A 13,781-nucleotide genomic window follows, 5' to 3' on the forward strand; every position below is an offset into this window, starting at 1 on the left:
TCCGCGTTGCCTTCCTCCTGCACCACTGGCTGCTCTGGGTCCCCCCGACAGGTCTTCTGAGCACCTGTCTTCTCTGGGGCCAACCTCGAGGTCCCGACAAGATCAAAGGTGGCTCGGTCTGACTTTCGGGCCCCCTGCCCGAGGTCTGCAAGCTGGGTTGGCAAGACCGAGGCATCTGGGCCATGGGGTGTGTGGACGATGCTAGTGGCTTGTGGATAATCCTGGCAGAATCCTGAAGCAAAGACCTGCCTGGCCGGCTCCCTCAGCATCCCAGCCCTGGCACACCCTAGCTGCTGAGGTAACCCAGCAGGGATCAGTGGGCCGACGAGTGCAGGCAGCGTGTGCAAGTGTGAACGGGGACACGACACAGGGGAGTGTACATTTGCTGTTGTGAGTCAGCGACTCAGACATCCTGGCGTGCTGCCTGGAGGAGGCGGTCCAGTTATCCTACATTGCTCTGCTGCACTCGGGATCGTGGGGGTGGCTCCAGGGCCAGCTCCCCCTGCCGTCCCAGCCGGAGTCCAGTTTTCCCAGGACCTCTGGGGTCAGGGTTCCTGCTCCTTCCTTTTCATGACCCTGGCTCTCTGGCTGCAGAGGATCCAAGGCTGTTGCTGGGAGGATCTTGCACCACAGGACCTAGCCCTCTCATTTTGGAGATGAGGAAACCGAGTGCCAGAGAGGGGCAGGGACTGGTCTGGGTTGCACAGCGACTCCAAGCCAGTGCCGGTACTAGACTCCAGGCCCAGGATTCTTCCCCATTGGATTCCTGTTGCCTGTTCCCCTGGGAGGGATGTAACCCCAGGTTTCCCCATCGCTTTGAGCCCCACTTCGTGGGTCTCCCTGCCTCTGCTTCGCTGTTGGAGGCCTGGGCTGAGGTTCCGCCCTGTCACTCTGGTCACGGACCCGCACCGTTGCTCCCCTTGCCCTGCTGGGCTCTGCTGGGGACGCACAAGCGTCAGCCCTGGTCCCCACCGTCAGGTGGCCTCACCATCTAAAGGATCCTGCTAGATGCTGTCACTCTCTGCCTGTGGGGCCACCAGCCTGCTTTCTCAGGCTCATCCAACCTCATTCCCCCTCCTCCGGGAAATGGAGCTGTTCACATGACCAAAAGTGGGAAACTTACAGATGGATGCGAGGACGCATGGGCTCTGGTCTTCCCGCTGGTTCCTCACCTGCCCCTCAGGAGCCTCCTCGAGACCAGTGGCTCCCTCCTTCATGGTTGGGATGACTCGATGACGCTGGTCAGAGCTGAGACAGACAGGTGCCCTTCCCCACTGCTCTCTGCCCTTTCCAAAGAACCAAAACAAAACCCCATGTCACTTATCTCACCTCTGTTCCGAGACGTCTGTGGGGAGCCACGGGACACAGGTGAGCTGGTCCCCGGGCACCCGGACCACAGCCAAGCCGAGCCTGAGGCGGGCTGTGGCACCGAGCCTTAACCTGGGCTCTGATCTCACCTGCGGGTGCCCTTGGCCAGGCCCCTGCCCCTCGGGCTTTGGGCTCCTCTTTTGTGCGGGGAGGGTGACCTGACGTTAGGTCTGATGCTCTGTGGAGTCTGGGTGACCCTCAGGTCCCAGCCCCTTTCCCGGCCTCTTGCCAGAGGTTGCGTAATGATCTCTAACGGCAGCCACCACCCATGCCTCCCCACTCCCTTTTTGGGGGGCTCCTTGCTCTTTGGCACCAGAGCAGCTCAGCTGGCCTGGAGGGCACCCCATCTCCCAGCAGGGCTGGGGCTCATGCGTTCACAGCAGCCAGCGGGGCCACCGGCTACCTGGACGAGGAGTGGACAGGGCCCAGGTCACCTCTCCCGAGGGATGGGTAACATCTTTGGAGAAGAGACCAGAAAAGGCTCTCTGAGCTTCGAGTCATCTGTCTGTCCATCTGCCTCATTTCACAGATGGCCCGGGAGGAGGGTCCATCCCGAGATCCCAAAGCAAGTCAGTAGCAGGGCTGGCAGAGAAACCGAGGCTTGGAGTTCCCGCTGTGGCTCAGCAATGATGAACCCGACTAGTATCCATGAGGAGGCAGGTTCAATCCCTGGCCCCACTCAGTGGGTTAAGTATCTGGCATTGCTGTGAGCTGCTGTGTAGTTGCAGACGCGGCTCAGATCTGGCATTGCTGTGGCTGCTACAGCTCCGATGGGACCCCTAGCCTGGGAACCTCCATCTGCTGTGGGTACGGACCCGAAAAAGTAAAAAAGAAAAGGAGCCAAGGCTGTCTGCTCCAGGGCCGTATCCTCATCCTTCGTCCCTCTGCTGCCACACCTGCTGCCCGCTGTATAAGCTTCGGCGCATCTCTGCGTCTCCCTGGTTCTGAGTTTTCTGCAGGCTGCCCGGCTGGGCCAAGGTTCTCTGAGCACCTGGCCTGCCCTGGGAGGCAGGGCGTGAGGGTGGCTTGCCAGGACTTTGTCCCAGTTCACATCAGCCTGGCACTCAGGCTCTGCCACGGGAAGCAGTCGGGGACATGAGAGCGGGGGTGTCCACAGAGTGTCCATCAGCAGTGTTCTTCCCCCTCCTCCAGAGTCGACACGCTGTCCGCCCAGGAGGAGGAGACATGCAGACAGATCCAAGCTGTGTCAGATGCCTGCACTTTTCTGGGTGCTGTACCAGGGCCCTCAACTCGCTGTGCCCCAGGGCACCTCCTTTAACCAAAAGTCTCAGCGGATAGAGGCTTGCAAGATGGGGAGAAAGGATTTTAAAGAGCCAGCTAGGGTTCTGCCGGGTGGCACATCCATGTCCCAGGCCCAGGAAGAAGCACCGCTGGGTGGCCTCACCTAGAGATAGACATTGACTCACTGTGACCTCCAGGGTGGCAGCAACAACTCCTTTCTCTAGGCCAGTCTCTACCTTGCAAGCAAAGGAATGGCCCAGATCAGGGCTCTTCCAGTCCATTCTGTGCCCTGGGCTCTCTGGCCCAGCCATCAGCGGAAGAGCATGTCTCCAGCACGGTGCTGGCTGCCTCAGCTCCTCCCCCAGCGCCTTCCTCCTCCAGGGAACCTGGTGCCGGGGCTTTCTAATCCTGGCTTCCCCAAGCACTCATGTGGTGGGCAGAAGACCTCCCACCCACCACCCTGCATAGCTCATATAAAAGCTGGGCTCCCTTTAAGACCCCCTGGCTGGAGTTTCCATCGTGGCTCAGTGGTTAATGAACCTGACTAGCATCCATGAGGATGCGGGTTCAATCCCTGGCCTTGCTCAGTGGGTTAAGGATCCGGCATTGCCTTGAGCTGTGGTGTAGGTCATAGACGTGGCTCAGATCTTGTGTTGCTGTAGCTGTGGTGTAGGCCAGCAGCTACAGCTCCAATTCGACCCCTAGCCTGGGAACCTCCATATGCTGCAGGTGCAGCCCTAAAAACACAAAAGGCAAAAACCAAAAAACACAAAAGACAAAACAAACAAACAAACAAAAAAACAAACCTGGCTGCCCCCACCCTCCACCCCACCAGCCAGGGATTCAGCTGCTGCTGTTCCCTGCTGATGGATTGGGCAGCTAAAGATGGGTGGGGGTTTTGAGCAGCTTTAATCTACTCGCCCAAGGCAAAGAGGGAGAAAGAAAACTGACATCCTGAGCCCTGGGCTATAACTCAGGGCTCTTGCTTGCGCCACGCTGGCAGGTGCAGAGCTGGGAGCGGGGCCAGCCGCCCCCACTTTCATTCCCTTCTGGACTTCATCACCTGAAGATTCAGATTTCAGCTTCCCCGAGGCCAGCTACCAGCACCCAGCCCCTTCCCTCAGCTGGGAGCAAGGTTCTCAAATCTAGAGTCACAGAAAATCCAGGCTCCCTGACACTGTGCCGCCGCCAGCTGGGGGCTCTGCTTGCAGCTGGCACCAATGTGGGGCGGTGGGCACACAGAAGCCCTGCAGGTGGGATGTCATCAGTGCCGCCTCTCCAGAGGCAGGGCGGCCCACCAGACCAAAACGGTCATACCCTTTGACCCTGGAATTGTATTTCTGGAACTTTGTCTCAAGAAAACAAGCACCAGCTATCATGGAAAAAAAAAAAAAAAAAAAAAAAACACTTTAAAAAAAGAAAGAAAACAAGTAGACAGGAGGACAAAAATAAGGTATTTGTGGAAGTGTTATTTCCGAGGGAAATTTTGGAAGCTTTTGGAAGGCCCAGCAGTCAGGGTTTGATTACAGTTCCATGTGGCATAGGCGTGAGCAGACACGTTCCTGAGGGATTTTGATACAGAAGAACAGCTATGGTATGCTCGGGAGGTAATTATATAAAAATCATATCAACCATAGGACCTCAGGCCTGTGGTTTTTACAAGAGAACATGTGTTGGGAGCTCCCTGGTGGTCTAGTGGTTAAGGATTCAGCGTCGTCACTACTGTGGCTCAGGTTCAATCCCAGGCCCGAGAACTTATGCATGCCACGGGCACACCCCCCCCAAAAAAAATAAAAAATAAAACATATCTATTTGAGTAGGGAACAAACCTCCACACGTCAGAAAGGTTTTTCTGGCTGGAGGAGCAACAGGTGCCTTTGCTTTTCTTCTGACTTTCCTGTATTTAAAAACATCTCTGATTATTCGTTATAATGATAATGAGTTATTATTATAATTCCAACCCTCTCAGTCCCCTCCACCCCGACTGTTCCCTAGGACGCTGGGCAGGTGCCCCTTATGGCTCAGGACTTACAGAAACCTTGCACCGTCCCCTCCGCCCTCCAAGCCGCCCGCCCCGGGCAGGGGGTGGGCCCCGAGAAAGCCAATCATCCTTTAGAGCATCCCGGGATAGCTTTGTTGATAGCACCGCTGGTCAGCTGCCCCAGCTGCACAGCTGACCTCCCCTGCCCCCACTGTGGCTGGCACCAGGGCTGTGGCTTGTCCTTGTCCTTCCTGCCTCAGAGCCTGAGCTGCCTGGAAGGAAGTTTCCATTCAGGCTGGCTCCACTGTCCCTTCTCTTGCCAAAATAAGGGACCTGGACTTTACCCCCGATGGAAGCCAGACATCCCTCTTTATCTGAGAGTGACAGCGTTTGCACTGGGGTTTTAGAGCAATCATGCTGACTGTGGGGAGGGTATGGGGCCAGCCTAGAGCAGGGAATGCAGGAGGCTGGGGGAGTACAATTTGAGGTCCTGGGGAGTTCCCGTCGTGGCTTGGGGGTAACAAATCTGACTAGCATCCTTGGGACACAGGTTCGATCCCTGGCCTTGCTTGGTGGGTTAAGGGTCCAGCATTGCTATGAGCTGTGGTGTAGGTCACAGACGCGGCTCAGATCCCACGTCGCTGTGGCTGTGGCTGTGGCCAGCAGCTGTAGCTCCAATTCAACCCCTGGGAACCTACACGTGCTAGGAAAAAAAAAAAAAAAAAAAAAAAGACCTGTTGTGTTTGGGCTGAAGAAATAAGGGGAACGAGGGAGAAAGTTTCCCATCTGCTTCCCAGAGGTTCGCAGTCCAAATAGCGACCGCCAAGGATCTGGCACCGTGGCCGCGTTGATGAGCGTCTCAGGTCAGGGTGGGAGAGTCACTGCAGTGCTCGGGCAGAAGGTCCCAGGGAGAGGGCAGCCCAGTCCCTCCCTACCCCTGGGTGTGCCCCAGTGCCCCTCTCCTGGCCGGTTTCCTCTGACCCAAGGTCTCCCTGCAGCTGGTGAAGACACACAACCTGCTCACCACCCGGAACTACATCTTTGGGTACCACCCCCACGGCATCATGGGCCTGGGGGCCTTCTGCAACTTCAGCACGGAGGCCACCGAAGTGAGCAAGAAGTTCCCTGGCATAAAGCCCTACCTGGCTACGCTGGCCGGCAACTTCCGGATGCCCGTGCTGCGGGAGTACCTGATGTCTGGAGGTGAGAACCCCCGCTACCCGGGCCTCTCCATTCGCCGGGAAGCCAACCCTCCGCGCCCCGGTGGCTGGTCCCGTGTTGGGAGATGCGGACTGCCGCAGGCACAGGGGGTCATGGCTGAGCAGGATCGGGGGCTCTGTGGGATTCAACTAGGATGGCATCTTCCCTAGGAAGCCTTCTCCAAGCCCACTTCTGGGCATCCCCAGTCTCCGTGTTGCCCTGCCCACAGTCCGATCATTTGGTCCGGTTTCCCACTTTCCAACCCCCTGTGGTCCCCATCAGCCCGACTCACTGGGATTCCCCTGCCTGGCGGAGTTAGGACCTCAGGGGGTGTTTGCCGAATGCATGCGTTCCCTCAGCAACCATGTGTCATTGTCCCCATTTCACAGAGAAGTAAACTGAGGCTCCGGGAAAGGACTGGCTTGCTCGGGGCCAGACCTCTAAGTGGCTGGGTTGGGTCTGGGCCCCAAGTCTAGGGCTCTGAGTAGACTTGACAGTGTGTGGGGGTGGGGGGAGCACAGCAGCCTGCGCTAGTGCGTGCAGCCCTGAGGCTATCGCCCTCTCTCTCCCCTCCAGGCATCTGCCCTGTGAACCGGGACACCATAGACTACCTGCTTTCAAAGAATGGGAGTGGCAATGCCATCATCATCGTGGTGGGTGGTGCAGCCGAGTCCCTGAGCTCCATGCCCGGCAAGAACGCAGTCACCCTGCGCAACCGCAAGGGTTTCGTGAAACTGGCCCTGCGCCACGGGTGAGTGCCCCCATGCCCCGCGCATGCGGCGCCCAGACCCTCCAACCTGAGCTCCGCGCAGGCCAGGGCGGCAGCTCCTTGTCTCCTGGAGGCAGGCCCCAGACCCCAGGCCCCCGGCCCCAGGCAGGCCGAGAAGAGATTTCCGACATCCTGTGGGAAAGGGGAAGTTGGAGCCCAGAGGTACCCGCGAGTTGCCCAAGTGTAGGCTGGGCAGCTGAGCCGGCAAAGATGCAGCCTGTGTCTTGTGGGCCCTTGCGGGCGGGCTAAGAGCCAGGCCCGGATGCAGGCCTGGGCTCCAGGGCCAAAGTGTATCATGCTGCCGAGAGAGCAGAAGGCCAAGAAGGAGGCTGGATGGCTGGAGATACCAGGGAAGGCTTCCTGGAGGGGGTGACCCTGAGGACAGGCAGGAGCTGAGCAGCTTGGATTTCTGTGACCTTTTTTCTAGAAATCCAGAGGCACATTCTGTGTAGCCTCCTGGTTGGCACATTTCATTGGACAAAGCACAGTTACTTCTAGGGCCCCTTTTAATTTTCCTGCAAATCCTGCAAGGATGCCATTCCCCCCACCCCCATCACTCGAGATAACCAAGTGAGGCCAGGGGCCCCCTCAGGGCTACATTGTAAAGCTCCAACATGCTCTCCGGTCACAGACAGGGGGCAGAGGGCCTGTCCCCATCTGGCAGTGAGGGGACATGTGGTTTGGGGTCTCCCGGGGAGTTTGGCCAGTGTCTGGGGCCTCCGTGCTGCCAGGAGCAGCTGAAGCCGGGGAGTGGGCCACAACAGAGCCCGGCCTCTCCCTTCCAGAGCCGACCTGGTTCCCACCTACTCCTTCGGGGAGAACGAGGTATACCAGCAGGTGATCTTTGAGGAGGGCTCCTGGGGCCGATGGGTCCAGAAGAAGTTCCAGAAGTACATTGGTTCGCCCCCTGCATCTTCCACGGCCGAGGCCTCTTCTCCTCTGACACCTGGGGGCTCATGCCCTACTCCAAGCCCATCACCACTGTCGGTGAGTCCCCCCACCACCCGCCACAGACCCTGAACTAGGGTGCAAGCGAGTTTAGCTGCAGAGCGAGAGTTCACATCCACACCCCTGGCTCTGAGGTCCGTGCTCTAAGTCCCGAGGACGTGTTCGCCGGGGGGGACCGATTGGTGGGGGGGGGGTCCCGAGACCAGGAGCTGGGCTGTGCCAGATGAGAAGCAGGACGAAGCAGGTCCGTGTTCGCAGAGTCTCTCAGGGAAGACCCTGTGACAGCCCAGGGCCGCAGGGGGTGTGAGGAGGACGTGTGGGGGCTCTGAAAGGCCGTGGGGGACCCCAGCGAGGAGGGCGCGCTTACACGGATAGCCAAACAGGACTTATCCAGCACAAGTGGGGAGGAAGCGAGATTTCGTCCGAAACAATAGCCTGAACGAAGTTCCCCCCAGCAGGACTGCATAGATGTTTAAGGAGCAGAAGCAAATCTAGGACGAGAACAGAAGCCTGTGAGACGCGGAGCCAAAAACTCTGCTTTTTGCCCTCTGCCGTGTTGTTTTCGGTCCATATGAGACAATTTAGAGGATCCCAAGGAATGATCTGTTGTAGGGGTGGTGTGTGTGTGTGTGTGTGTGTGTGTGTGTGTGTGCCTGTGTCTGTCTGTCTGTTAATGGTTCACAAGCCAGAGATCACACAAGCGCCTGGAGGCCGCACACCGTGGACTCTGGGGCCAAAGCTCAGAGAGATACTTGGAGTTATTTTCAGGGCCAGATGTTTTGCTGTGTAGTTTTTCCAGAGAGATCAACATCCTGCCTTTGAGGTCACGTGACCCAGACTCCCCTTTGACTCTCGCTGTACACAAATCCACCCCAGGTCTAACATCAGTGGGGCAGCAGGGTGGCTGGAGAGGGACACGGTTTGGTGGACAGTGTGAAGGAGTTTGTTCTTCGCCTTAAGGATGCAAAACGATCTGAGGGCTTGCGGGAGGGGAGATTCAGGCTTACATTTTATTTATTTATTTATTTTATTTTTTATTTATTTTTATTTTTATTTTTATTTTGCTTCTTAGGGCCGCACCTACGGCGTGTGGAGGTTCCCAGGCTGGGAGTCCAATCGGAGCTGTTGCTGCCGGCCTACGCCACAGCCACAGCAATGTCAGATCCGAGCCGTGTCTGTGACCTACACCACAGCTCATGGCAATGCCGGATCCTTAACCCACTGAGCGAGGCCAGGGATCGAACCCACAATCTCGTGGTTCCTAGTCAGATTCATTTCTGCTGCACCACAACGGGAACTCCCAGGCTACATTTTAGAGTGATCCCTGGGGCTGCTGAATAGAAAATGGATTTGGAGTTCCCTGGTGGCCTGGTGGGTTAAGGATTTGGCATTGTCATGCTATGGTGTGGGTTTGATCTCTGACTCAGGAACTTCTGCATGCCAAGAGCACAGCCAAAAAAAAAAAGGAATTCCCATTGCGGCACCAGGACGCAGTTTGATCCCCGGCCCGGCACAGTGGGTTAAAGGATCCAGCATTGCTATAGCCGTGGCGTAGGTCACAACTGCAGCTCGGATCTGATCCCTGGCCTGGGAGCGCCATAGGCCGCAGGGGAAAGGAAAAAGAAAATGGGTTAGAAGGGGCAAATGGAAGCCACAAGATCAGTCCAGAGTCTTTTGCGGTGGCCGGTGGCTTGGGCCGAGGGAATGGCAGTGGAGATGGAAGAGACGTGCGTGAACTTGGGAGAAATTTCAGAAGCAGTATTGATGGGACTTAGGGATGAGCTGGGTGTGGAGAGCAAGCAAGATAAGAAAATGAAAAAAAAGAAGAAGACAGGAAAATGAAATTACCCGCGGATTTATGCGCCCTCGTCTCCTCTTTCTCCTGCCCTTAGCACACTGCTCCAGGCATGTCCCGTTCTTTCACAGACCCCTCAGCAAAGCCCTCGGAGGAGGGTCTCCATGTGGTAGGTTGAGGACACTGAGGTTCAGAGAGGCGGGGTCCCTCGCCCAGAGCAGGGCCAAAGCAGAGCTGTGACCTGCTCCCCGCTGCTGCTTAAGTGGGTATGTGACCTTGGGCGGGTCCCTTCCCGTCCACCTGGGCTTCTCATCTGTAAAAGGGACAAGCCCAGATGGAGCACACCCAGCCCAGTTCCTGGCACGCGGTTGGCACCTAGCGCAGGGTCGCTGCCATCAGCCACACAGTGGATGCCCGGGCAGGGCGGGCCGATGGCACTGACTCGAGTCCTCTGCCCCGTCTCTGCAGTGGGTGAACCCATCACCATCCCGAAGCTGGAGCACCCGACCCAGCAGGACATTGACCTCTACCATGCCATGTACACGGAGGCGCTGGTGAAGCTCTTCAACCAGCACAAGACCAAGTTCGGCCTCCCGGAGACCGAGGTCCTGGAGGTGAACTGAGCCCGTCCGTCCGTCCGCCCATCTGTCCGTCCGCAGGGGCCAGCTTCTGGGAGGAATCGGCTGCAAATCATTTTCTACCAAGATCTCGAGTGCTTTTTGTGCTGTAAATTTGGAAGCGTCCTGGGTGTCTGTGGGTTATTTAAAAGAAATTATAATAATTTTGTTAAACCATTACCATGTTAGGTCTTTTTTAAGAAGGACAAAGTCACTCTTTCTTCACATTGGTCCTTTTCTGGGTGGCGGCTGACACAGCTGGGCCTTTGTGGTTTCTCAGCCAACCCCCCTTCTCCCCTTCCCAGGAGTACAGAGAAAACTGCATCCTCAAAAACAAACAAAACCCACACAACCCCCCACCCCCAGCCCACGTCCTGGGGAAGGACAGGCTTAAGGGACTTTGCCCTTTGCCCCCTGGGGGGTGAGGGGCAGAAGCCACTTGTCATACACACACCTCTATTCCCAGCTGCCCCACACCGGATGGCATGACTAGTCCCTCTTGCCAAGGGGAAGGCTCAGGGGGCACAGGTGTCTGAGGAGCGCAGGGAGGAGCATCTGGAATATTCCAGCTTCGATCTCCTCTCTGCCAGCCCCCACACGTCCAGTCTTTCAAATCTGAGCCTGGACTGGCCTCCAGAGCGGGATGGAGGGGCAGCGAGCCCGCGCTGGGGAACAGGGCTGTCCAGAGCAACCACCTCTTGGATGATGCAGCCCCACCACGCTCTGCTTGGAGTGACTGGTTTTCCTCGGGGGGCTGATGACCCTGGACGTGGCACCGACCCCGCCTTGGCCTAAATCAAGTACTTCCCAGTGGCCTCGGCTTAACCCACACCCCCCAAAGTGTGGATGTGGAGAAGGGGTCCCTGTCCTCTTTGGAGAGGGACCTGCTCTTCTGACCTGCACACCGCTTCCAGAACAGAAGTTTCCTGAACCCAAGCCTCAGGCTCGTGTATTTGTGCCTCTCTGAGGGTATGGGGGCCGGAGTGGGGAACCCTGGTCCCCTGTGTGTCCTTTGTTCTCTTGATGAGATCCTTCACTGTGTCAGATTTTTGTATATTCCTAAATATGAATAAATGAAAACGAGAGTCCTCTGTGAGTTGTCACTGGGGCTGCATCTGCCTCTTGCCACTGACACTAGGGGAGCAGAAATAAATGTTGGAAAAGACGGAGGATATGCAGGATGGTCAGGACTGTGACAGAGAGGCCCCTTAATCCAGCCTGGGGTGCCTCACGGAGCCGGAGTCCCAACCTGAGCTGGGATGGCTGGAAGTTTGCCAGGAAGGTGCAGCAGAGCAGAGCATGTGCTGACTGATTTGAACCACCACGAGGTGGCAGTAGAGAGGTCTGTGCTGGGGCTTCCCTAGGAAGGGAGGGAGGCAGCTTCTCTGGAGTTTTTAGGTGGGGAGGAGGGCAGGGCAGAGAGAGGAGGGCCCCTGGGGGGCCCTCGGAGGCTGGATTCTGTAGCTCCTGGCAGGTCTCCGGTCTCTGGCTGCAGAGCTCAGGTCAGAGGACAGACGTTTCCTTTAGGCTGGAGGCAAGGCCTGTTTTGTGATGCGTTTCAGCCCCACCCCAGCCCCAGGCCAAGGCTAGGCGGGACTCTAGGCTTTCCGCTCCAGGCTGATCCTGACCCCAACCTAGGGCCGCCCTACCCACCAAGAGGCCATTATCCTCTGCATGAATTTTGTGAAGATTAAACACTTACTGTGCACCAGGGAACTCCACCCTCTCTGCCTAAGAACAGCCACCGGGACCAGGCCTTAAATCTTGGAGGGGGCACCTCACCCAGGGCAGGACATGGTCAGCCCTGCATATCCACCAATTGTTCATCTACCAACTCTGCTATTCCATTTTATAGGAAGGCCTCGATTAGCCACAGATTTCTTATCTCCGAGGCTGGTGGGGGGAGGGGAGGCAGGTGGAAGAGGGTGGTGAGGAGGGAGGTTTTGGCTCCTAAAACCGAGCCTTTGCAGACACCTCAGGTCTCTGTCTAGCAGCCACCTGTGCAGAGCAGAGGCCAGCCCCGCTCTAAGCCGTGTGTGGAGAACTCTAGGAAATGCTATGAACATGGCCTTCAGTTGAGAGTCGTTACCTTGGGAGAGGGAACTGGAACCTCCTTTTCCAGAAGGCTCTCTGCCTTGGACCCTGGAAATGGGGCTGCCTTCTCAGCCTGAAGGTCAAATTCCACAATTCTGCTTGTTGTTCACAGAGATGGCCACGAGGGGGCACTGAGGATAGTTCTGAAGCAAAAGCCACAAAGCTTCCCAAACTTTCTTTTCACATTTTGACCCTAATCTAGCTACTCGCCCTAGAGATAAATAAAATCACAGACTCCCAAAAGCTCAGAGCTGGACAGAAATTCAGTATTCAGGAGTTCCCGCTGAGGCTCAGCGGTGATGAACCTGACTAGTATCCATGAGGACGGGGGTTCAATCCATGGCTTTGTTCAGTGGGTTGTGGTGTTGCTGTGAGCGGTGCTATAGGTCGAAAATGTTGCTCAGCTCCTGTGTTGCCGTGGCTGCGCATCAGCTGCAGCTCCGATGCAACCCCTAGCCTGGGAATTTCCATGTGCCACAGGCGTAGCCCTAAAAAGCAAAAAAAAAAAAAAAAAAAAAAAAAAGCAAAAAAAAGAAAAGGAAAAGAAATTCAATATTCATCATGAACAATTCCTCCTAATCTGGGAAATTTTGCTTAGAGTGGCTGATGGATTTGCTTCTAATCACTCAGCAAATCAACATTTACTAAATTCCTCCTCTCGGCAGGGAATGAGGGAATTCCAAATTGATTGTCCCCTGTTCTTAGGTGTAGAAATCTAAAGCACTCACCTTTTAAAAGGCCTTTGCAGGGTTCCCCTAGTAGCTCAGTGGTTAATGAATCCAACTAGGAACCATGAGGTTGAGGGTTCGATCCCCAGCCAGTGGGTTAGGGATCTGGCATTGCCATGAGCTGTGGTGTAGGTTGTGGACACAGGTCAGATGTGGCGTTGCTGTGGCTGTGGTATAGGCCGGCGGCTGCAGCTCGGATTAGACCCCTAGCCTGGGAACCTCCATATGCCACAGGTATGGCCCTAAAAAGATTTAAAAAGAAAGCCTTTGCCTCCTTTTATATTCCCTGCCTAGGTTCTAGATGTCCCTGCCACACCCATCAGCAGAACCAGCCTCCAGTCCTGGTGGGCTCTTCTCTCTCCCCAGATCCCTGCCCCACTCCAATAGCTGCTGCTGCTGCTGCTGCTGCTGCTGCTTAGATGGTAGCCTCTCAAACCATGCCCTCCTTTCTCACCCCTAATAACACCTGCTAAGGAGTATGGGATCCAGCCTGTGACCCTGCCCTGATCATGTCACTTAACCTCTCAGAGCCTCAGCATCCTCATCTGCAGATGGGACTAAACCGTATTCCTGGGGTGATAGGCATCTAAGTATAAGATATATAAATAAAAAGCATTCATCCAGGAGTTCCCATCGTGACTCAGCAGTAACGAATCCAACTAGTATCCATGAGGTTGTGGGTTTGCTCCCTGCCCTCACTCAGTGAGTTAAGGAGCTGTGGTGTAGGTCGCAGACATGGCTTGGATCCTGCATTGCTGTGGCTGTGGTATAGGCCAGCAGCTGCAGCTCCGACTGGACCCCTAGCCTGGGAACCTCCATATGCTGTGGGTTCGGGCCTAAAAAAAGAAAAAAAGAGTCTCTGAGAGAGTGTTGCCTTTGCAAAACCTTGACTTTGGACTTCCGGCCTCCAGGCCTGTGAGAGGATGCATTTCTGTTGTTTTAAGCCAGCCAGTTTATGGCTTAAACTCATACAAACAGTGGCCTTCGATGTATTAGAGGACTTGGACTTGTGCCAGTGGATGGCAGAGTTTGGTCTCCT

At 56.1% G+C, this 13,781-nt stretch overlaps 1 protein-coding gene across 1 annotated transcript in view; it reads left to right on the forward strand.

Annotated features, from left to right (window-relative positions):
- The window catches only part of DGAT2 (diacylglycerol O-acyltransferase 2), a 33,920-nt gene extending 23,765 nt beyond the window's left edge, over positions 1-10,155 (forward strand). Inside the window, 5 exon segments of the mRNA NM_001160080.1 lie at positions 5,590-5,794; positions 6,368-6,542; positions 7,346-7,457; positions 7,460-7,547; positions 9,772-10,155. Coding sequence (NP_001153552.1) covers positions 5,590-5,794; positions 6,368-6,542; positions 7,346-7,457; positions 7,460-7,547; positions 9,772-9,926 — 735 coding nt within the window. The 3' untranslated portion in view covers positions 9,927-10,155.

This window comes from Sus scrofa, chromosome 9, assembly GCF_000003025.6.
Source record: "Sus scrofa isolate TJ Tabasco breed Duroc chromosome 9, Sscrofa11.1, whole genome shotgun sequence".
Taxonomy (NCBI): Eukaryota; Metazoa; Chordata; class Mammalia; order Artiodactyla; family Suidae; genus Sus; species Sus scrofa.